The sequence below is a fragment of the Sabethes cyaneus genome, chromosome 1 (assembly GCF_943734655.1).
Source record: "Sabethes cyaneus chromosome 1, idSabCyanKW18_F2, whole genome shotgun sequence".
Taxonomy (NCBI): Eukaryota; Metazoa; Arthropoda; class Insecta; order Diptera; family Culicidae; genus Sabethes; species Sabethes cyaneus.
The window spans coordinates 108640122-108659523 of NC_071353.1; the positions used below are offsets into that span (position 1 = coordinate 108640122).

Here is a 19402-nt window from a genome sequence, read left to right on the forward strand (position 1 = left end):
ATCGCTTTTTAGCGATTTCAAAGTTCACGGATCGGAAGGTAAGTGTGTTTTAGTCAAATCAGCATAAGAACTTTTGAAGTATTCATTAAATCCATCCAACAAACGATGAAAATTAGAATGGCTTTACTTACTACGACGGAAATTAGAAATAAACCCTGCAATTCAGTTGATAAAAACTGTAGAATAATAGCATTTTTATTTCCATGTTTTTAATTCCTTCCTAATAACAATAATCAAATTTTAGAATGTAGCTAATATAATTTGGCTTACTTCTGTCTATAAGAAGTTAATGGTAGAATTCAAATCTAAAAACAATTTTCTTAAAAATATAAGAAATATAGAGAATTTAAAAGTGATTTGCAGCAGTCTCTAATTGTGTCCGACTTCATGAAAAATAACGTAAATTTAAAGACAATAAAATAGAAGATAATACACGTTTGAAGTAAATTATGTCGAACGGTAAAATAGGGCATTTAGGAATTATATTTGTCATATTTTTTTTTTATCAATTATCCATTTTCCGAACGAAACAGCTGAGATTATACTAGCCAGACGTAAAGGATGACACGTAGGTACAACCGAAATATTAGTGTACCGAAGCAGCAGAAGAAAGCAAGGAAAAAGAAATCCTTCTGTGCCGAGATGAAGATGCTGCGTGTGATTTGGTCTATGAAAACTGTGACAGTCTGACGAAAGCATTCGAACTGTTCGCCAGCATTGTGCGGTACATTAGGTACCAACACTGTTTTATTTCGTATCTCCTGTATCGGCGTAAGTGCGCGTCGTGAGTGAACGAGAACGTGAATAACCGCTGCGGCGCGGTTACTTTGTGACATCGTAGCGAATTGAAAAAAAGAACTTCTAAAAATACCGGCCGGCCGGCGTTGTTTTCACACTAGCCGCACACACACAAGCTTTGCGTAGACGGCACAGTGATCCAAAATGCCTCCAACCGTGATTCGCATGCCGGGTTCTTCCGCTGCCAGTCCGCGTGGTGGAGGTGGACACTTCAACGAGCCTCGCAACCGTGGCATACGAATCGGGTGCTGTCGTGTTTGTACCTGTATAAACTTGGAATTTTTCATGTCGAAGAATGGCATTCTGAAGATTTTCGAGATCATACTTGGTTCATTCTGCCAGACGTTGTTGATACAATTTGGTATGGATTCGGCTAAGGACATCGGTGAGGCGTTCCACGGATTTCTAACGACAGCTTCGGCCTGCCTGACGACGACAACGATTTTACTCCTGTGCTACACGATTTCGTCCAGGACGTTTCACCTGGTGCGGCAATCCATTTTCGTAAGTGTTTGAATGAGCTGGGTGGAATGGCGTGGAAACTCAAAAGTATCTTTGATTCTTGTGTGTGTTTATAGAGCTTATTACAATCAGTGTCAGAAATAATAAATGACAAGTTTTCAAGTTATTTCAACAAACCTACACTGCAAATTGCAAAATATTTTTTGACAAAATTTATTGTTGCTAGTTGTGGAGAAATATTTTTTATGGGAAACCAGCTGAACGGTTGAAAATCATAATTTTATTCCAGCAAGCTAAAAAACCCAAATGCTAGTTTAAATGCTTTTAACAATTTACATCTGCTTTTCATTGCAAAATAAATTAGAACGTGCAGAACATGATTGATGAGAATAAAATTACATTACCTTATTACATGAAACGATTTAACTGGTGCATAACAAGTAATGATGAAATAAAATGATAAATTCGGAAATGTATTGTGGAAACAGCCCAGATTAAAATATGACGTATTAATTGTGTAAATTTCGATACATTATTGTACTGCAATAAAGTCGTTCGCTGGTGTAATAGCGAATTCATAAATTAACCTGGGTTCGTGCTAACTCGAACCCGAAATTTATGAACGATACGGACAGTTTGACAGATCGGCCCGTAAACCGTAATGTTAGACATCAGTTTTAACCTGCGCTTCAAACTGAATGCTGTCAGTTTAACCGAGATGCAATCTCGGTTAATTTATGAACGCTTTGACAGCACTCCGATTAAAACTGAGTGCTAATCGACCTGAGCCAGGTTAATTTATGAATTCGTTATAAGTCATAAATGGGTTTTGAATAACTTTGTAGAACAGTTGAAAGCAATAAAAAAATCGTGTGCAAAGTTATTGAGCATAATTGATAAGTGTTCTTTTTTAACACATCATTATATTTCGCACCTGGTAAGAGATAGATAGTTACTATATTCAGCAATTTCAGTATGTTCTGCAACTTTTTGGAGAAAAAAAATTTGAAATTCTTTAAAAAAAACAGGTGACTTCATGGTTACCTTAATAGTGCAGAAAGATGCGCGATATTTTATTATTAAACCCATTAAAGACACTACCCTTGAAAAATTACGCTTTTTTACCCAGTTGCTAATGTCCGCACTTTTTCGAAACCGAATCACCGTGAACTGTTTGGAATCATGTACTTATGTACTTGCAACTCGGATGGAATTTTTGAGCAATCCCAAACCAAATTACTCAATTTGAGAGTAAACAAACCAACAAATTCGTATGTATTGACTATATAAAGCCTAGAGCAATGCTCATACCGTGAACGTACCATATTCTGTGCAGTTAACCCTCTAACGGGTAAGGCCGTCTCTAGACGGCCTTCGCTTTTGGTGCTCCAGAGTTGTATACGAAATTTGTTTTGAATTAACAATATGCTAAATGTGTTCAGAATAGATTTTTTAACATTTTGATATTATTATCACAACATTCTGACTATGCATTCAAAAGTTATCATCTTTCAAAAACAAAAATTACGAAAAATTTCGAAAATAATTAATGCGCGAATATTCCCTTTTTTACTTTTGGAGAAAAAGGATATCTAGAACAAAATGTTTGACCTTAAAATTTTTCTTTGAGTAAATTTCATGCTTTATTTCAAATTTGTAATGTATTTGAATTGTAAAAATATCTGGGTAGAGCGTTAGATATGAAAAACGAATAAGAGAAATTGAACTTTTTGTAACCTAGCGCTCCTCCAGATATTTATTTTTGCATGAAAATCAAAACTTAAGGTTCTTTTGAGTGTACTTTTATGATAAAATAGTCATTGGCTAGATCGCATCGTTTTTACGATGTTGCCCGTTAGAGGGTTAAGACATTTTTATGATTCTTCCGCTATTCTAAGTATTCTAGATTTAAATTAACAACGTGGATAGCAGCAACATGTAGTGCTACGGTCTATAATATCTGGTAAAAAATATGGGAACTAGTCGACCAACAATTGAGTAAGGTACCCCGGGGTGCAAGTTGGACCTGAAAATGCATAGTTAGTGTTTATTCCACTGTGTTATCTATACCTATGATTATTTCAAAATTCTTTCGGCACAGAAACTCTTCAGTGGTATCACTTCGAAGGTTTAATTACGAAAAAGGCCTATCAATTTACATGAAATGAATCTGGAGGAGTATTTTCAAAAACATGGCGATAGGTCCCACTTGCCCCATTTACCTATATTCAAATTTGAAAAGCATAAAATAAAAGAAAATTGTGTAAGTTAATATACAGCAATGTTAAAGCATTGCAAGAAGCAATCAAATACAATATTTGTACGAATAGTTCATTCAAAAATAGCGTAACAAAATCAGATCACAACGGGCGACTTCATAATTTATATAAAACACACATCGTGAGCAATTACGCTGTAATGCATTATTGTAATGAGATGTAGTTGAATATGCCGCTGAATCCTATTCTTGCGAGACATAATTTAGGATTAACCATTGTTTAATAGCTCGAAAATCCGATTATGATCTATTTGTTCTACCATGCCCAATTCGGTAGAGCTACTCATAAGAGGTAGTTACGCTATAATAACCACAACACTTTATTGTTTCAATTCCAGTTCCAAATTTGCTTAGTTATACCAAATTTGCCTTTCCAGATTCAATTAACATCGTTTAGGTGTAACCAAAATGTGATCAAACTGTTTGTTCCCTCATAAGCTGTGCTAATGATCTTCTTTTTTGGGTGCCCTTGGTTTAGTCCTTTTCGGTTCTATTTTAAAGCTTTATTGATATAAATATTATGTAACTGAACTGAAAATGTTCAGTTGTACATCTATAAAACGTATTGAGACAGGAAGTTTTGTGCTGAAACATTTTATATTTAATAGGTCCCATTTACCCCGGGTTCTTATTCCGACCCATTTTTTTAATGCCGTTTGTCAAATTAAACAACTAGTTTTCGGGTTTATTTTTTTTAATACACTCATTATGTTTACCTACTGCCAGAAAAACATGCACTTTTACGAAAAGCCTATGGCCAAAATATCTTTTATAGAAAGGTGCGGCAAATTGAAAATAACGCTTAGTGGTGTAATTGGTTAAACAACACGCTCAACTAGAGTTTGGGAGCTGTGAGTTCGACTCTCACCTTCGCTAAGTCTATATTTTTGGCCTAATATCAAGAATTTTCAGTTTGCCTGAATCTACATTTCTCGCATTAAGCATTTACTTCTTCCCCAACAGAAAAGTAAAAGCCGACTGCTATACGTCGTTAGATAAAAGAAAGAAAAATTCAAAATAACGCTCAAATTTATAGTACAATTTTGGTGTTTAGAATGCCAGTTATAAATAATCTATCTATAATTTTAATACATGCGTTTTAGTTATATGTTTCATTTCTAGAAAGGTTCGGTTGGATAAAATAAGGTTGAAGAGAGTTATGTGCTCCGTTCCCACTTACCCCGTATTCCCACTTGCCCCAGGGTACCTTATATTTTTCATTTTGTAAACTTATCTATGTTGCCTAATTCTGCGCACTTTCTTGCCCATGTTCCCATTCCCATGCCCATTCTGCGCATGTTTGCTCCTAATTCTGCGCACCCAAAAAGTGAAAATAAATACTTCTGCAATGCTGTTTATGTCTTTATATGCTGAAAGCACACAAAAAAATCCGGGATTAGCCATTACCATAATTAAATCCATGATCCGGCCTTCTTATGCTGTCCGGGTGGGAAAGGAATATTGTTATCAGTTCAATTGCCTCATTTTAAATATTTTATTCTCGATAACGTAAAGGGCGAAATTCGGGTTTTCTGCATACTGAATATTACACTTTAGAATAATACTAATACCACTTCCTCACTCTCTGACAGCCCCATGAGGTTGGACATTAAAAAAAATAGAAGACATGGTTTCATGAATTGGCGCTCGTAGGTTCGGACCACGAGACACAGCACAGGATTCCAATCAATGCAAGCATTATTACATGCGCTTAATGTAATTGCAGGTATTCTGAACCCGTAGATAGGTGTACTGTTCGGATTATCTGGTCGCGGACGAATCTGGCCCAATTTGCATCTGTGTATAAGCTTCTGATTGGAAGGATCGGCATGGTTAGTGGTCGAATGCCCCGCTGATTCAAATGCTAGATCTTTCATGGCGACGTTGACATTATCAACCCAGTTCTCTACTCTACTTTCGGAAACACTCGACCCTGATTTCGAGCCTTGAGAAACTGATTTTTCCGTCATCTGCTCCAGTAACTTGTACTTCTCCTTCATATACTCACGATGCTTCCTTGCTTCCTGCTCTTTAAAGGTTCGTTCTTTCTCCAACTGCATTAACTGTAGTTTCAGAATGGATCTTGACGAACGCTGTGACAATTTCGATACTTGCTCTGAACGTTTTGCATTTGCAGTGCTGTCTTCAGGAACAATAACAATACGTGGCTTAGGCTTTACGCTTTACTCCCGCTGAATGAGTAGCGGACCGTTGACCGTCTACGGATAGGTTACTACCTGTAGCTTCCTTTGAAACAGCTAGTGTTTGTAAACGATTCGGCTTTGCAGTCAAGATTGATTGCTGGATTTTAGCAGATTGGCATTTCATACAGATCCAGCTTTGGTCCTCGACTTGCTGCGTGACACCTACACAAGAGAAGTGACACCACACATCACACTCGTCACACTGCACCATTTGGTTGGTTTCTGGTCCCTAGCAGACTTGGCATCTATCAACGCTTTCTTTGCGGTCGACCTCGCTCTTTCCATAGTATTCACCTCTACCACACTTTCATCCGGATCACTCTTTTTTCCACCACTTGCACCACATGATTTAGCTGATGCCTTCGATGGGCTTTTATCACTACCACGACCGGGCATATCCAATATCGTTTGCGAATAAACGAAAATTATAATTTGTTGCGAACGCGACAACCGTAAGGGGGAATTCTTCTTATAATAAGGAATTCTTCTTATAATAGTTATAATCCCCAAGCCGTAAACAAGTTATACTGTGTATTTGGGAGGTTATAATTTTCCTGTGAAGCAGGAAGCTTAATTTAATTTATATTACACTAGAATCTCGTTTTACGTCCGTTCATTTTACGTGATTTCGTTTTACGTCACTTTTTTTACGTCCAAATTTTGAATTAACGTCCTCTCGTTTTACGTCCAAAATTTGAATTAACGTCCACTTTTTTTACGTCCAAAACTTGAATTAACGTCCTCTCCTTTTACGTCCGAAATTTGAATTAACGTCCTCTCGTTTTACTTCCGAAATTTGAATTAACGTCTTCGGGAAAGTTACTTAAATGACTGCCGCCTTCAAGATGGTATGGAAAATAGCGCAGAATTGACTCACTACGTGGTGCTAGCGTATATGTAGCATTCTTATACAAGCTCTATCTGGCCTTGCTGACTATTTAGAAAGTTGCGGTCTTCGGGAAGGTTACTCAAATGACTATCGCCTTCAAGATGGTATGGAAAATAGCGCAGAATTGACTCACTACGTGGTGCTAGCATACATGTAACATTCTTCTACAAGCTCTATCTGGCGTTGCTGACTATTTAGAAAGTTACGGTCTTCGGGAAGGTTACTCAAATGACTATCGCCTTCAAGATGGTATGGAAAATAGCGCAGAATTGACTCACTACGTGGTGCTAGCGTATATGTAGCATTCTTATACAAGCTCTATCTGGCCTTGCTGACTATTTAGAAAGTTGCAGTCTTCGGGAAGGTTACTCAAATGACTATCGCCTTCAAGATGGTATGGAAAATAGCGCAGAATTGACTCACTACGTGGTGCTAGCGTATATGTAGCATTCTTATACAAGCTCTATCTGGCCTTGCTGACTATTTAGAAAGTTGCAGTCTTCGGGAAGGTTACTCAAATGACTATCGCCTTCAAGATGGTATGGAAAATAGCGCAGAATTGACTCACTACGTGGTGCTAGCATACATGTAACATTCTTCTACAAGCTCTATCTGGCCTTGCTGACTATTTAGAAAGTTGCGGTCTTCGGGAAGGTTACTCAAATGACTATCGCCTTCAAGATGGTATGGAAAATAGCGCAGAATTGACTCACTACGTGGTGCTAGCGTATATGTAGCATTCTTATACAAGCTCTATCTGGCCTTGCTGACTATTTAGAAAGTTGCAGTCTTCGGGAAGGTTACTCAAATGACTATCGCCTTCAAGATGGTATGGAAAATAGCGCAGAATTGACTCACTACGTGGTGCTAGCGTATATGTAGCATTCTTATACAAGCTCTATCTGGCCTTGCTGACTATTTAGAAAGTTGCAGTCTTCGGGAAGGTTACTCAAATGACTATCGCCTTCAAGATGGTATGGAAAATAGCGCAGAATTGACTCACTACGTGGTGCTAGCATACATGTAACATTCTTCTACAAGCTCTATCTGGCCTTGCTGACTATTTAGAAAGTTGCGGTCTTCGGGAAGGTTACTCAAATGACTATCGCCTTCAAGATGGTATGGAAAATAGCGCAGAATTGACTCACTACGTGGTGCTAGCATACATGTAACATTCTTCTACAAGCTCTATCTGGCGTTGCTGACTATTTAGAAAGTTGCGGTCTTCGGGAAGGTTACTCAAATGACTGCCGCCTTCAAGATGGTATGGAAAATTCAAGGTGGTATGGAACCAGCTGCACTAGTGTATGTTTTTTTGTATTTGCCATAACTCATGATCTTGGTTGTACAAGAAGATCCTTTCTTCGGAAAGGTAGTTTAAGTTACCGAACCGTCCATTCATTTTATGTGATTTCATTTTATGTCCGAAATTTGAATTAACGTCCTATCGATTTACGTCCAAAATTTGAATTAACGTGCAAGGATTTTTGGGGCCGGGGGAGTTTCTAGGGATGATTGTTTATTTTTTATCCCTCGCTTTCCCGCTTGGTCAACCGTCCATAAAAATTCTACAAAATTTACACCCGTATTTTTCCATTTGGCACTTAGGGAACCTTGTTTTGAGAAAGAGTGGTCCCAAAAAAATCCCAACTTTTGCCAAGCTTTCCTTCTTTAATAATTTATCACTTTTGAACCACTGAATTGATTTTTATTATTTTGGTACCAAATATGGAGTTAAAGCTCAAGGTTTTCATTGACTGCTCAAACATTTAAAATAGTTTGACGTAGGACTACGTCTTTGTTTACTATACTGGGACTGGGTACTACTTTGTGAAAACGAAAAGTAACGTTTGAATGAAAGATTTCGAATGCGAATAACTACTAAACTACTGAACGAAACTGAACGAATGTCGTTGGATAGATAAAATGACCAGCAATTTTATGGATGGGTGAAAGAGCAATTTTAAGGAGGGCGTAAGAGGGGGGCTCCTACACAAATGCAACACAAATTTCCTCATAACTCGAGAACTAATCAAGCAAATGGAACCAAATTTGGCATGTAAAGGTTTCAGAAGCCAAGAATTTTTTCTGTGATAAATTGAGACCCCTTCCCTCTTTTGGAGGGGAGGGCTCCCATACAAATGAAATTCAAATTTACTCATAACTCTAGAACTAATCAAGCAAAAGGAACCAAATTTGGCAGGCAAGGGGTTTTGGAGGCAAGAATTTTTTCTATAGTGAATTTAGGCCTTTGCCTTCTTTAAGAAGGATCCCATACAAATGAAATACAAGTTTCCTCATAACTCGAGAACTTATCAAGCAAATGGAACCAAATTTGGCTTGTGGGTGTTTTTGGAGACATGAATTTATTTTACGATGCTTTGAGACCCCTCACCCCTGTGGTACGAGGATAAGGACTCTCATACAAATAAAACAGCAATTTTTCCGAAATTTCCCGAAGATCGTAACTTTCTAGATAGTCAGCAGCGCAAGATACAGCTTGTATAAGAATGCTACATGTACGCTAGCGCCACGTAGTGAGTCAATTCTGCGCTATTTTCCATACTATCTTGAAGGCAGCAGTTATTTGAGTAACCTTCCCGAAGACCGTAACTTTCTAGATAGCCAGTAACGCCAGATAGAGCTTGTATATGAATGCTACATATACGCTAGCACCACGTAGTGAGTCAATTCTGCGCTATTTTCCACGCCATCTTGAATGTGGCAGTCATTTGAGTAACCTTCCCGAAGACCGCAACTTTCTAAATAGTCAGCAACGCAAGATATAGCTTGTATAAGAATGCTACATGTACGCTAGCGCCACGTAATGAGTCAATTCTGCGCTATTTTCCACGCCATCTTGAAGGTGGCAGTCATTTGAGTAACCTTCCCGAAGACCGCAACTTTCTAAATAGTCAGCAACGCAAGATATAGCTTGTATAAGAATGCTACATGTACGCTAGCGCCACGTAATGAGTCAATTCTGCGCTATTTTCCACGCCATCTTGAAGGTGGCAGTCATTTGAGTAACCTTCCCGAAGACCGCAACTTTCTAAATAGTCAGCAACGCAAGATATAGCTTGTATAAGAATGCTACATGTACGCTAGCGCCACGTAGTGAATCAATTCTGCGCTATTTTCCATACCATCTTGAAGGCGGCAGTCATTTGAGTAACCTTCCCGAAGACCGTAACTTTCTAAATACAGTAGACTCTCAGAAAAGTTAACTCTCTGAAAAGTTAATTGTTCAGAAAAGTTAAGCGTATATCAGCTCTCATGCAACGCTCTAAAAAGTTAATTTTTGCCTTAACTTTTCTGAGAGTTTGAATTTATTGGTTGTCCAAGCGTTTCTTCACACACGTGTGTTTACCTTCTATCTTTATTTCTCATTTTTCGGCTTATTGTCACCTTTCCACAGTTTCATACAGAGTCGCATCATAACTGGGATTAAATTAAACTCTTGTATCGGACAGTTGCAACAATAGTTCAATACGGGCATATAGTTACTTCAGGATTTTTGGAAATATACTGGAAAAGCGCAAACTCAGATTGAATTTTAAATGCAAAAGAAGGAACAGCAAGGAACTAAAAATTAGCGCGAACGCTTATTTTTAATCAAAAACAAAAGTAAACTAGTGTAACCCACTGTTTTAAACTTAGTGAAAGGTATTATTTTATAAAAAACTATGAAACTATAATTTCATAAAGATATTGCTACATATTTCTTTCCATTCCAACTTCCAGGTACATAAAAATATGTATCCTATATCCCGGAATGCATTTTTAGCTTTTGTATTCATCATTTTCAATGACTTTTAGGACTACTCAGAAAAGTTAATAGTTCGGAAAAGTTAATCGACCGATTCCCCAATCGATTAACTTTTCCGAGAGTCTACTGTAGTCAGCAACGCCAGATAGAGCTTGTAGAAGAATGTTACATGTACGCTAGCACCACGTAGTGAGTCAATTCTGCGCTATTTTCCATACCATCTTGAAGGCGATAGTCATTTGAGTAACCTTCCCGAAGACCGCAACTTTCTAGATAGTCAGCAACGCAAGATACAGCTTGTATAAGAATGCTACATATACGCTAGCGCCACGTAATGAGCGAATTCTGCATTATTTTCCATACCATCTTGAAGGTGGCAGTCATTTGAGTAACCTTCCCGAAGATCGCAACTTTCTAAATAGTCAGCAACGCAAGATACAGCTTGTATAAGAATGTTACATGTACGCTAGCACCATGTAGTGAGTCAATTCTGCACTATTTTCCATACCATCTTGAAGGCGATAGTCATTTGAGTAACCTTCCCGAAGACCGCAACTTTCTAAATAGTCAGCAGCGCAAGATACAGCTTGTATAAGAATGTTCAATATACGCTAGCGCCACGTAGTGAGTCAATTCTGCGTTATTTTCCATACCATCTTGAAGGCGATAGTCATTTGAGTAACCTTCCCGAAGACCGCAACTTTCTAGATAGTCAGCAACGCAAGATATAGCTTGTATAAGAATGCTACATGTACGCTAGCGCCACGTAGTGAGTCAATTCTGCGCTATTTTCCATACCATCTTGAAGGTGGCAGTCATTTGAGTAAACTTCCCGAAGACCGCAACATTCTAGATAGTCAGCAGCGCAAGATATGGCCTGCATAAGAGTACTACATATACACTAGCGCCACGTAGTGAGACAATTCTATAATCCATACAATCCGACGAAAAGCCCTTGATCTGCTAAACAACTTTGTCAAAGACACCAACGTTCTATACGGTCAGGATCACGAGTTATTCCATGTCGGAACCAATTATGTAAATTCGTCCACTTTTTTTACGTCCAAAACTTGAATTAACGTCCTCTCGTTTTACGTCCAAAATTTGAATTAACGTCCTCTCGTTTTACGACCGATTTGATTTACGTCCCCCCAGTAGTGGACGTAAAACGAGATTTGAGTGTAATTACATACCTTAGATGGTCGTTTGACATTGTGTTCGGCGCTAATGTGTATAGTTTTAATGTATAGAATATATAGAACAATTTTCATCCGTAATATACGGAGCATAATGTGACGTTATCGTGATCGTGTCGTAATTGTGTGCATGCTGTATTACATTAAAGTAGCGTTTTTCACTCACGTTTATTTTCTCCTAGTAACGTTTGACCTTCCGGTGTTGTTTCTTGTTTGTTTTAAGTTTGTTCTAGCTGTAAAGTAGTTTTAGTATTTAATTTTTAGTAACTATAGTATAGAAATAATCAACTCTTACCGCTTGTACATTCGTTAGCGTTAGGCTAAGTTAATTCCTTTTCTAACAAAGGTATATGTAAGCTAGATTAAGATTTTTATAAGCAAAATAGGCGAAACAAATCTAAATAAGTTACCTTGTAGATCAAATACCTTTTACTTTAATTTTAAGATTCTGATAAGCAATAATTTTAGTATAGAATAGGCAAATATTGGAACAACTGTACTATTTACCACTGTTGCCTTTTTGGTTGTACAAAATTTTCTTTATTTTCTTTCACTCACCGACTCGATGACAGTTTATCTTGTCGTTTTTCGATCGCTTTTGGCAGATCAGTTGGTCGGTCGATCGGTTGTCAGACGCGCGTCGGTCGAATAGAGTCGGCCAACTAAACTAAATACTAACTAAATATTGCAAACATCTATACCGCTTCATAATTCAAAGTCATGAGTTGTATATGAGGACACGCACGACTGCAAAACAACTTATTGTTCACTTTGTTTTGACATACTCTAATCATTATACAATTCTAATGCAAATTTGACATGAAAACGATTTAATGTGAACATTCTATTACGATCTTGTGTTATCTGGGGTGGTACCCTTATCAACTCTCTTGATCCACAGACAGTATTTTATATCATGAGGATCATTAAGGGTCCGATGATTTTTTACAAATAAATAAATTGGACTTAAACGTCTTTCTAAAACTTGATCCTTCTTTATCGACAGACTTCACAGCCGCCTTTTAGAGTACAGGATAGTTACGGGGCTAGTGCAACAATCCTACTGACACTATCTAGCAGCCCCGCCTAGTCGAGATTCGAACATGCAACGACTGGCTTGTTAGACCAGCATAAATAAATAAATTAATAAATAGTAAATAATATCATCCGACGCGGATTCCATCAAGGCTAATGCATTAACCAAATTATTGTATATATTCACAAAATTAGGATCTCGGGTGCAATCTGGAGGCAAATAGATTGAATACGAGAATATCCTACGATCGGAGAGTTTGACGGTCACCCATAATTGCTCAATGGACAATCAAATCTGCCGAGAGCACTTACGATTTGCAAGCCAAGATTTCGGTAGCACAATTATTTCGTGACGACTGCCGGCGCAACATAGCAAGTAGTCAGGAGTACTCGCATTGATACTACCAACTTTTGATAGTACATGTAAATAAGTTGAAGTTCTGGGAGGTTAGATGGCGATGAGTTGAAAGCGAAGAATGGATCAGTTATAGGGCAAAGATCATCGATATCAAACTTGCCTGACACGCGATTTTGGAAACTCCGGTCACAGCACCCGCACGTAGGACCGGAACGGCAGCTGCTCGTTGGCTGGAATGGCTCGACTGTGGCGAGGAGGTCGTGCGTCCATAATATCAACCACAGTGCTTCCCAGCACTTTATTAGGCAAATAAGCACGCGACTGCTGAAGATCAGTAGCAGCGTCAATCAGACGAAATTAGCCGGCACAATAGTGGACGAACTGGAAGCGTAAACTATATATTAGCCATGGCCTTTGGAGATAATAAGCCCTGGCGACTATTTGAACGCTGATGGGAATAGCCCGTATTGTAGTCGATTTAGAGATTATGCTTCATTTGCTGCCAGAGTTTGTACTAGCCCAGGACATTTGGAGTCCTAAAAGGGCTGAAGAGATTCTACGTTCACTGACAGGCGAATCTCACTCTACTTCGATCGTATTTGTTCTAAGCTGCCGTCGACTTGCTTCGTCAAAGTAGTTAAATTGTTTGGTGCACAATTGTTTCGTCCGGACTCGCCGTACTCCAACGACCTGACTCCGGACTTGTGTACTTCAACAAGTTGGTTAGCAGTCCAATAGCGTTTCCCTTTTCAGCGGACCAGCCAGAATGATCCAGAGAAATTTTTAATATCTTCTTTTGAGTGTTACCTTATTTGTTCGATGTCATTTGTAAACTTCTAATCGCCAGCATTTGGGTCTCAAGCTGGCTATTGAGAAACGATAGCCATTATTTTGCCCAAAATAGAGTACTCTCCATAATAGATAAATTACCTAATCGAGGAAGAGGAAAACTCTACACTTAACGGTTAACTAATAATCAGATATTTCATGAACCGAATCCTAATGTGGACGTCTCGTTTTTTGTTTCTCTACCAAAGGAGGTGATGTACAACGGGATCTCCTGTTTCCTGTATCTGAGTGCCTCGTCCTATATGGGCTTCGCGGTAAACGTTTGGCTGTATCCGAAATTTTTGCTGTTCAAAAACACAGGTGGAATTCACAGCTCCTATCCGGCAATGACAGCAGTTTACGTAAGAATTTTTTGTGTTTGTGTTTTTTAGATCCAGATGGAAATTTACTTGTTTGCTTATTATGTTTTTCAGTATATGGGCACAATCGTTGGAATTGTGTACGGATTGGATGCCTTTGTAGCATTTAGATATTTAAAAGGATACACGTAAAAGCGACTTACGAATTTTAAAACCATTAAATTATAAACTTATAAGGTGTATTTATATTTATCACTATTCTAGCAATATTGGGAGCAATATTCATTATCAATAACATTCGATAATGGTAAAAGAATGCATTTATATAAAATCAATAAAGCAATTTTTGTTAACATTTTCTACTTAAGCTTATAATGGTTTTTTTTCTTTTCGTTCTAGCTTCAGCAAAAATAACTTACTATTTATTAGATAATCACTTAATATCACAGTCATTATTATTTCTGCAATAACAAAATAAATTTCACTATGTTTGTTGATGACTTTCTGGCATTAGAGCTTCCGGAGAAGGGCGACAGATAGTTCACTTTTTTTTCTCGTTTTATTGGCATATTTGAACTCTATTTACTACTCGTAAACTTGCGTAGGATTCTAACTTAATGGGGAAAACAATCACAAGTTGTTCGTTGACAGAGGCAAAATTAGAATAGGAGAAATGCAAGAGGAATCACCTATCCTGTTTGGCTCAGAGAATGAAGTATAATAATCGTTCCTATCGAATGAACTACACTGAAAGTCGCTTATAACTAATGGCACTTATTGCTGGAATTCACTCACATCGCTTGAAGTTGACCGAATAAACCGAATAAAACGATGGTGCTATTCTTGTTACCTTTCGTCTGAGTTCGATTTGTTACGAAAGGTTGTTGAATTCATCTACAGCTACAGGATCGCGTCAATTTGCACTATTATAAATGACCTTGGCTGTCTGTCATCCCCTGGCAGCGTTGGATGAGCATTAGATCTAAGAAAAGTCACAAGTGAATGATAATTTTTGCACGATTAAAACTGTGTGAAAATTGTAACAAAACATTTAAAAATTGTTATTGATTGGGGTCGAGCCAAAACTTACATCATTGTTAGTATAGTAATCATCTTCCGTCACCAAGCGCTGTCGCATCCCGTAGCGTCGCCTGAATAAAACGTAGAAAGGGTATTTAGGTCTATTTGAGGAAAGAATTTTTTAACAGTTCATCCATCGAAACTTACTCTAGCCGATTGCGGTACAGAACCATTGCAATGTAGGCCGTGAGGGTCAGTACAAAAATGGCTCCGGTCACAATGACCCACACATGTTCCTGGCGCATGGCTGAAACTTCAATCATCGTATTGTCGATCACGAGTGGGTAATGGCGGTCCTTGTTCCTGTAATCAAAATAAACTATGTTCAAAAGGGTTGGTTTTGTTATGTACATTCAGGTTTATTTTGAGAATTTGGAAAAGCAGCAATGCAAACATTTTGAAAGCTTTCGTTTCCATGAATTTATTCATATACGTCGGATACTGGGAGATGAACCAAACATTGATTGGAGAGTTCAGCGCACACCAGCTGACCAACGAAATGGGCCTAAAACTTATCGACTTTGAACCGTGATGTCCGATTTTTTCTGTTAATCGATTAGTTAACAATCGATTACTTTTTAGGCGGCCAATAATCGACATCGATGAATCGGCGCTGCAAATCGATTAATCGAAATAATCGATTGGTTATAACCTTTATGTCCTGTAACGGGGCGGGATGGGTTTTGGGGCAGGGAGCAGTGACAACCTTCACTTAAGCGCCAGACAAGGATTAACTTGCCGTAAAGGAGCGTGTTTAGCGATACAATCCCGGTCCGGCTAGAATACCTCAGGGCAGGTCCATCAAACGCTCAACTATAAACTTACGAACGAAATGCCGACTAACCTAACATCGGTTGAATCCGTTCGGCCGACTCAACAGGGGGACATGAGCAACCATCGGCTAGTGCAGTGTCCCCTAGGCATCCTACACTAACCTACCGGAGGCTAACTCACGAACCGATCTGGGGGTGGGGGCACATTCGGGGACTCACACTTTCCGAGGACACATATCGTAGCAAACACCATTTCGAGGGTTAACAGATCTTCATTTACACGTTTCGCTTAATCTAGTGGTTAGTTTTTTTCAGTTTTTCTTGCGGCCTGCTGCTTCTTGTCGACGAAGGGTCTCTGATGTTCCGATGAACAGGTGACTGTGCTAGACTAGCGGTTTCGTAGACCGCTTATAGATAGCCCGTACCAAATACGTGGTGGGTGGCAAATGGTGAATCGAATATTTTAGTTCGACCGGGTCCGACATCCGGTAGCCGGTACGAACGGTGATGAATCCACGGACAGTAACAATTGGTTATGTGGTGGGTATAGCATACGGTTGGCTCTTCGGCGATCGGTTCCTACGATCGATGGTGTATAGGGCCACGGATGGCAGCAACTGCCTGCTCGCTCGGTGTGTTGCTCGGAGAATCGGATCACGCATTCATGGTCGACACGTGTTGAGGCCGACTAACGACGGTCGCGCTCTCAAGATCTAAGGGAAGACCTCCGTTTGAAGGAGGGTGCTGGTGGTCTTTTGCTTCGTTCGACTAGGTAATCTAACCTCGCTTTAGCGCCTATATTTTCTACCCGTGTTTTTTCCACTTTACTTCTACTTATTGTATCTTTTCCGAATACTAGTTTACTTCGCTTTTCGTCTTCTCATGTATCACTTTGCGTCTTCTAACTTCTAGCCCTTTCCAATCTTGTGTGTCGTCTCTTAGCTGGTTATCTTTAAAATCGCTCATTCCCCAGACTGATTTGCCTGTCCTGTCAAGCACAGGACTTTACGACGGGACCGACGATTCAGCTTCGGCTAGTTTCGCCAGGTTCCATCCGGTGGGCATTAGCAGGGTTTGTTTACTGTCGCGGAACCCTAACCTTTTTTCGGGGATAACGGCAGGTAACGCGACCAGGCTTTTAGTGACGGTTGTGTGTGGGATTGGACAATAGGGTTTGTTACCTTATTTATTTTGTAACCTTGTTACAATCCCCGACACCAAAAACTAGTATTGCGTCCCGCAGTACTGTCCACGATTGTTTTGGAATGTGCAGTCAGACTTAGGTTAGTTACATAGAAATCGAGAAGACCGCATTTTTTGATTTTTGTATAGAAAAAGACGAAAGGTATTACCCAGTTTTTTAAAAATTTCTTACAAAATTCCGTGTCTGACAGACTGACAAATTTTCGAATTATCTTTTGGCACAGTTAGTATCTACCCGCATAGTCAAATACCATACGCCAACGATTTTCCCTATAATTTTCTAACCATTTGCTGTATAATTAGATAACCATATGCGGATTATACCCAGCAATGGTTTGGACTATGTGGTAAATGGTAAACTGAGAAATAACCATTGTATGAACTAGTCGTTAGGTTTGGTTACCATACAAAAATGCTGATTTTCGCGAACAATTTTTTTGCCATACCATACTTGGACAATAGGACATATAGTTAATGAAATTGTACTAAAACTGTTACATATATGGTATTGATATGTTATTTCGAAAACAAACGATTTACATTGAATGATAGAGACAATGATACACATATTGTCGTCAATGGTGCAAGTAACATTAGTGTAATGGTTTTGATATGGTTAAGCGATTATACAGTGAATCGTTTGCTTACACTATTTTATGTTAAAAATATTGTTTTAATAGTAAGAAATATAGTAAGAAATTAGTAAGCATCACATAAATACTATTTATTTTCTTTTATAACAGCCTATTTTATAATGAACGTTTCACGGCCAATATCATATCTGAAAAATCTTGTGCGTCGGAGTGGCGACTGCCTGGTCGTGTTTCGATGAAGTTTAAAACGTTTAACCATTTTCGCACTAGCCGCTAGATTTGACATCTGTTGGTTAGAATACTAATGTGAATTATTAATACAAACAATTCATAATGATTTACCTGCAATATTAATAGTGTTTTCGCCATCTTCAATTAAAAGTTATGGATGCACAACTTCCCACACCAAGAGTGTATAACAAAATGGCTGTTACTTGCGTTGCTACCAAATAGCATACCACGAATAGCAACCGTTGAAAGTATGGTCAGAATTTCGTTCTTATTATTTGTTTAGTACTAACTGTATACAATATCGTACCCCAATGGTTAAACCTATATGAACTTCAATGGTAGCAAATAATATGCAACTTTATCATGAACAGTAACTATTGCTCATACAATACATTTATAATACCCAACGTTTCATCAATAGTTTTCGATTATGCGGGTAGCACCGATTATACGGCCTCTGAGAGACATGAGATGATCACAAATCGCTATTTTGTCGAATGCTGATGTTTTTTGATATGCGACACGACATGCCTTACTGATGGTGAAATGTCCCGTTACGGGAACCGGTTCCGGATTTATAGTGTCCCCCCGGATCCGGATGGCGCGCACCATGGCTTCTAACTGCGGCAAAGTAACTGATATGTCCACAGTCGATGATATCTTTACAAAAATCAACAGATTTCAAACAAATTTTAGATATTTGGCAACTTTATCTAAAAAGGGCATATCTCGGTCCCCCAAGGAACTCCGGAATAACTTCGGGACCATATGACATATGGCCATTATCTATAGATATTATGAAAATAGAAAATATTTTCGGCAAAATTCCCAAATTTGGTGAAAAAATATTGAAAAATAAAAAAGTTACGGCCATTTTAGTGAATTTTGCGGTGCTAAAAATGATGTAGACCTTAGAGGGGTTAATGCAACATACTGCATTTTGCACTGTTAATCTGGCACTAGAGTGGCTTTTAGTTTAATCAAATTATGAGTTTGACTTCTTTTTCCTTGTTGCCCTTCTTTTTCGCTTCATTTTCCTTGAGCGAAATCGTTTGCGAGATACGACTGTGATAATCGTATAAATCGCGGTAGTCTAAATAGGGGCATATGTAGCAATATGATTTCTGTCTAATTTCTTCCAATAATAGCAAAATCGTCCCGGCAACCATGAAAGAGCATTTCGTTTATGAGTTGCGCGGTGGATAACTTTCAACGAAACTCACAATTCAAAAATTCAAAATTCTTTCGCACACTTGTAAGCAATCCTCAGAACCGTCGTTTAGTCAATCTATAGACAGCTGCTTGCTAGTGTGACAACTGCAACAACGATCTGAAGTTGGTTACACTTCGAATGCCGCACCCTGTAGAATCATAGCTTGCAAAAT

The 19402-nt window shown here is 38.6% G+C and overlaps 2 protein-coding genes across 2 annotated transcripts in view; one reads left to right on the plus strand and one right to left on the minus strand.

Annotated features, from left to right (window-relative positions):
• Positions 1-942: 942 nt before the first annotated feature.
• Positions 943-14329, plus strand: LOC128746084 (protein singles bar). The gene is made up of 3 exons (XM_053843134.1): positions 943-1302; positions 14027-14179; positions 14252-14329. Exons 1-3 carry the CDS (start codon positions 943-945, stop codon positions 14327-14329), a joined length of 591 nt encoding a protein of 196 aa, XP_053699109.1.
• Positions 14330-14695: 366 nt separating this feature from the next.
• The window catches only part of LOC128746085 (lateral signaling target protein 2 homolog), a 47435-nt gene continuing 42728 nt past the window's right edge, over positions 14696-19402 (minus strand). The window contains exons 4-6 of the mRNA XM_053843135.1: positions 15365-15520; positions 15228-15288; positions 14696-15119 (exon numbers count right to left, since the gene is read on the minus strand). Coding sequence (XP_053699110.1) covers positions 15114-15119; positions 15228-15288; positions 15365-15520 — 223 coding nt within the window. The 3' untranslated portion in view covers positions 14696-15113. The remainder of the gene's footprint in view (positions 15120-15227; positions 15289-15364; positions 15521-19402) is intronic.